The 2855-nt window shown below is 38.8% G+C and overlaps 3 protein-coding genes across 3 annotated transcripts in view; 1 reads left to right on the top strand and 2 right to left on the bottom strand.

Annotated features, from left to right (window-relative positions):
• The window catches only part of JH06_4787 (hypothetical protein), a gene marked incomplete at both ends in the record, with an annotated part of 971 nt that extends 629 nt beyond the window's left edge, over window positions 1-342 (bottom strand). Inside the window, 3 exons of the mRNA XM_014670777.1 lie at window positions 1-78; window positions 111-182; window positions 213-342. The exon at window positions 1-78 is cut by the window's left edge and continues 59 nt beyond it. Coding sequence (XP_014526263.1) covers window positions 1-78; window positions 111-182; window positions 213-342 — 280 coding nt within the window. The remainder of the gene's footprint in view (window positions 79-110; window positions 183-212) is intronic.
• A 74-nt stretch (window positions 343-416) lies between these two features.
• On the top strand, window positions 417-1448 carry JH06_4786 (hypothetical protein; the record flags this gene model as incomplete). The annotated part of the gene is made up of 7 exons (XM_014670776.1): window positions 417-503; window positions 536-650; window positions 681-701; window positions 739-904; window positions 935-1101; window positions 1170-1198; window positions 1245-1448. 7 exons carry the CDS (start codon window positions 417-419, stop codon window positions 1446-1448), a joined length of 789 nt encoding a protein of 262 aa, XP_014526262.1.
• A 315-nt stretch (window positions 1449-1763) lies between these two features.
• Window positions 1764-2021, bottom strand: JH06_4785 (hypothetical protein; the record flags this gene model as incomplete). Its single annotated transcript, XM_014670775.1, has 2 exons — window positions 1764-1864; window positions 1895-2021. The coding sequence occupies 2 exons, from the start codon at window positions 2019-2021 to the stop codon at window positions 1764-1766; spliced, it is 228 nt and encodes a 75-aa protein (XP_014526261.1).
• Between the last annotated feature and the right edge of the window lie 834 nt (window positions 2022-2855).

The raw sequence follows: 2855 nt of genomic DNA, 5'->3' as shown, positions 1-2855 counted from the left end.
GTTTCTCTTTCACACTCTCAGGATGATATTGAAGTCCTTCATTTGTTTCAATCAGTCCATAATCACTCAATTTTGATTCTATTCATCACAGAATCCTCAAACACTCTTACTCTTCTCATTCTCATCTTTTGTTTCTTCTGTATTCACTACTTTTGTATTTTGTCTTGATCGTTTTCTTGAAGCTATTCATTCACAATAACAATCAGTAGTACGAGAAGGACGTATTAGACGAAGTTCTAGTCTTGGACCACTAATCTTCTTGGAATTAAGAAGATTCGTGAATACAGCTAACATCAAGAACTCTTCAATCCAACGATAATTCAAAAACAAGTCATGTCCCATATTGCGTCCCGATTATTCTACCGATTTCTGCCTTCATTTTGCCGCCTTTTCCAAATCAAACCAAATCAAGTGCAATGAGTGATGATGATGCCTATGACATTCCCCAGGAGATAAATGAAACCGATGATGATGAGGAAGATCTAGGTCTGTTTTCTGAGGATGTTTGAGCTGTTGAATTTTTAGTGATGATTAGGATTTCGAAGGAGGAACTGAATCTAGTTCAAAGAAACGAAAAACGCCAGATAAGAAAAGCCCGGCTAAAGCTTCAAAGAAAGCAAAGACAGAATCAAGTACATCTGGAACTAAACGTAGTTACGGATATAATGATTCATGAATAGGTGGAGGTACAAAGAAAGCAAGTGAGGGTTAACATGTTTTGAGATTTTGATTGACTAGATAAACCTAAAAAGAAGGAATTAACAGAAAAACAAGGATATGAAGTGATTCTTCGGTATATCAATGAACAGAACAAGCCTTTCAGTCCACAAACCATTTTTGAGAATCTGCACAAGGAAGTGAAGAAGCCATATGTGGTGCGAATTCTTGCTCAATTGGCCAAAGAGTAGATTTGTTGGTTGTAAGTGAACTCAAGAGGCAAGATTATTGAGAAGGAATATGGAAAGAGCAAAGTGTATTTTGCTGACCAAAGCCAGTTCCCAACAGTTGCTGAGAGTGAGTTGAAGGCAATGGATGAAGAAATCACCACTTTGGATGGTGAAGTGAAGAGTCTTCAGAGTGAAATTGCAATTCTACGGAACGGTACGAATAAAGGATTGGAATGAGAGGTAGAATTGAAAGAGTTGGACTCGTCATTAAGTGATGAGGAGTTAGAGAAGGAGATAAAACGAATGGAAGAGTCAACACAGAAGATGGAAGAACGAGTGGCTTTATTACAGGGGTAGGAATTGTGGGAAATGCTGAAAGAAAGAGCTGAAATGATTGATCCAAAGGAATTCGAGGTATTACGAACTGAGATCAGTCGGGTTCAGAAGATCTGGAGACAACGACGAAGTGTATGTCGAGAGATGGTAGGGAATTTGGCAGATGGAATGGAGAAGCGTGATGAAGAGATTACTGTTGAGGTCAGAAGAGAGAATGATGTGTAGGAAATGATAGGCTTAGAAACAGAAGAAGAGTTAGGAATTGAGTTGCCATTTAAACGATTGATTGTTTGTTGCTTCATACTAGAGCTATCTATCTCACAAACATAAGAAAGAGACAATCAATTCGATGGAGAATCCAAATGCCACAAACGACGGAAAGTACCTATTCGACTAGGACCTTTCCCATTCCCTCCTGTATTCATTCCTGATCTCCCAGGTTGAGCACTTGGAGTTCGTGAATTGGTTCCCTTGGATTCATTCTGTGGTTCTTCCATTGTCTCACTTCGACTTCTATCTCATTATCATCTCTTTCATTGCCTACCCATACAATTTGGATGCTGTTGATGTCAATGAAGACAAAACTCGTTGAGGAAGCGATGAATTGCTAGTTCCTGATTGTCCTTTGAGTTCTTGAGCTTCTATTCATCACTCTATCACCTCGTCTCTACCTGAAATCAACAGTGCTTCACGATACGCTTGAGATGCAGGACGTAACAAATCTTTCCGAATACTTCCATTTGGACCAACACAATGTTTTGGTAAGGCAGTAGGATTATGAGCAATAGACTCATCCATCCAGTCATATATCCCATCATCTGCAAATTGCTTTGAATCATATTTCGTATTCATTTGTACCTTTCGTTTCATCAAATCACTGAATAACGCACGAAGATACCTATAATCAGGACAATCTTCGAAACGAAGTGCTCTACAATATTCTATATATACTTTGAACTCATCTGGTTGACCTGAACAGAGTTCAGATATTGACATCTACAATCAAGTTCAGCTTCGATAGCTCACTTCAATCTTCATTTCCATAATCTTTGTATATTTCTCTTTCTTTGTATCAGCATGCAATCCTTGCCAAGGTAACTTCCCTCGAAGGAAATACAACAGAATGTAACCCAATGATTCCACATCATCTCGACGACTCTGTTCCATCCCCAAATGATTCCCTAGAGATGCATACCGAGGAGTTCCTGTTAAGGTCTTGTCTTCTCGATATCTATCTGTTATCCATTCTCTCTGTTTCTACGGAATATGACTCTTTGTTAGAGGATTTCGATATCGTTTGCTCAGACCCAAATCAATTACATGAAGGAGATTCGCTTTCTTTCCTAATCCAACTACAAAATTGTCTGGCTTCACATCCCGATGAATGAAATTCTTGCTATGCAAGTATTCCAATCGCAACAATAACTCTTCTGCCAACATACATACAGTCTTCAATGAAAATCGACGATTACAGTAATTGAACAAATCCTCAAGACTTGGACCCAGTAACTCCATCACCATCACATTGAAAGTGCCTTCAACTCCATAATAATATACAGAAGGAATGCCAACCCCTCCCTTCAACAGTCTGTACACTTTGTATTCAAAACCCAATTGTGGATTTCGAGAAGT

Source organism: Blastocystis sp. subtype 4 (genome assembly GCF_000743755.1).
Source record: "Blastocystis sp. subtype 4 strain WR1 chromosome Unknown seqid_0231, whole genome shotgun sequence".
NCBI classification, from domain to species: domain Eukaryota; class Bigyra; order Opalinata; family Blastocystidae; genus Blastocystis; species Blastocystis sp. subtype 4.
Note: the sequence above shows the minus strand (reverse complement) of the source record. Positions and strands in the feature narration are given on the sequence as shown.